This window comes from Grammomys surdaster, unplaced genomic scaffold (assembly GCF_004785775.1).
Source record: "Grammomys surdaster isolate TR1022 unplaced genomic scaffold, NIH_TR_1.0 126118, whole genome shotgun sequence".
Taxonomy (NCBI): domain Eukaryota; kingdom Metazoa; phylum Chordata; class Mammalia; order Rodentia; family Muridae; genus Grammomys; species Grammomys surdaster.
The window spans coordinates 1,727,295-1,728,400 of record NW_021620926.1 but is presented as its reverse complement, the minus strand read 5'-3'; the positions used below and the strand labels follow the sequence as shown (position 1 = coordinate 1,728,400).

Below are 1,106 nucleotides of genomic sequence, written 5' to 3'. Positions count from 1 at the left end.
TGAGAATGAATATCCGCTTTCTCAGTTGCAGTAACATTTTAAGCCCTCAGATGGCTAATGGCTGTTCCTTAAATAGGTTGAGCGGGTTTAATAGTTCACTACTCCATATGTGTTCTTCCGTTGCCAGAGGATGTTATTCATGCACTAAGGCGTTCAAATAACCCTACGAGAGCTTTACATATTCACGAAAAAAAATTAAAATTGAAATAGAAAAGCAGCAAAGTTTTGGAACATCATGTTTCTGGTCGATAAACTCCGGCTGTTCCTCAGAAGAACGTTTACATTCTTCAGCCGGAGAAAGACCTGAGCGATGCTCTAACCCGACACCGGGAAAACTCCTCCTTTACCCTGCTTTGCTGTCAATCACCAAAAAGGGGCCGACCCCTCACTTCCGGAGGAGGGCGGTAAGTTCCGGCTTCAGCCTCCAGGACACCCACTCTCGCCCGCTGAGGCGCGCCCCTCCTCGCACCCTGCTAGCTCGGCTGCTGCCGCCTCGAGCGCGTCCAGTAGCAGGAACGTGTCCTCCGCCGGCTCGTACACGTCGCTGAAGGCTCCGCGACCCACGTGTCCGTACAACGGCGTGGGGACACTCGGCGCCGTCATCTTTCCCTTCCGCTTCCTATGGGCGAGCGTTGAGTACGCACGCGTCGGACTTGCTGCGCATGCGCCTTTGTCTGACACTGGGTGGAGTTTGGGGTGAAATGCTTGCGGGACTGTCTGGAACTTTTAAGCAACCATTAGCATCCATTTTTCAACTTCTGAACATTTTGTGTTTACTTTAATCGGCTATCCTAATACTGAGCATCGTCAGTTATTTTGTACTAAGGTGACTGATTTATTTTAATGACATTTGGAATGTTTCTTCCATTTTAAACTTGTAAGCACTTGCAAAAAAAAGTATTTACTAAATCTTATTGTTTTTTAAGCAGCTGAAATGTAAATACCCATCTATAAGATTATGGCTACTTTTAATTGCTTAATTTTGTTATACAGAGTCTCACTATGTATTCCTGGCTGTCTTGGAATTTACTATGTAGACCAGGCTGGCCAGTAATCCACAGTCATCTGGCACCTGCTTCTGTCTCCTGAGTGCTGAGACTAAAGGC

General features: G+C 46.7%; 1 protein-coding gene across 2 annotated transcripts in view; it reads right to left on the bottom strand.

Moving 5' to 3' along the window:
* The window catches only part of N6amt1 (N-6 adenine-specific DNA methyltransferase 1), a 10,827-nt gene extending 10,165 nt beyond the window's left edge, over nucleotides 1-662 (bottom strand). Inside the window, exon 1 of one of the 2 annotated variants that reach the window (XM_028756347.1) lies at nucleotides 470-662. In XM_028756347.1, coding sequence (XP_028612180.1) covers nucleotides 470-603 — 134 coding nt within the window. In that variant the 5' untranslated portion in view covers nucleotides 604-662. The remainder of the gene's footprint in view (nucleotides 1-469) is intronic. The other variant, XM_028756348.1, reaches the window with a different exon arrangement.
* Nucleotides 663-1,106: the final 444 nt, after the last annotated feature.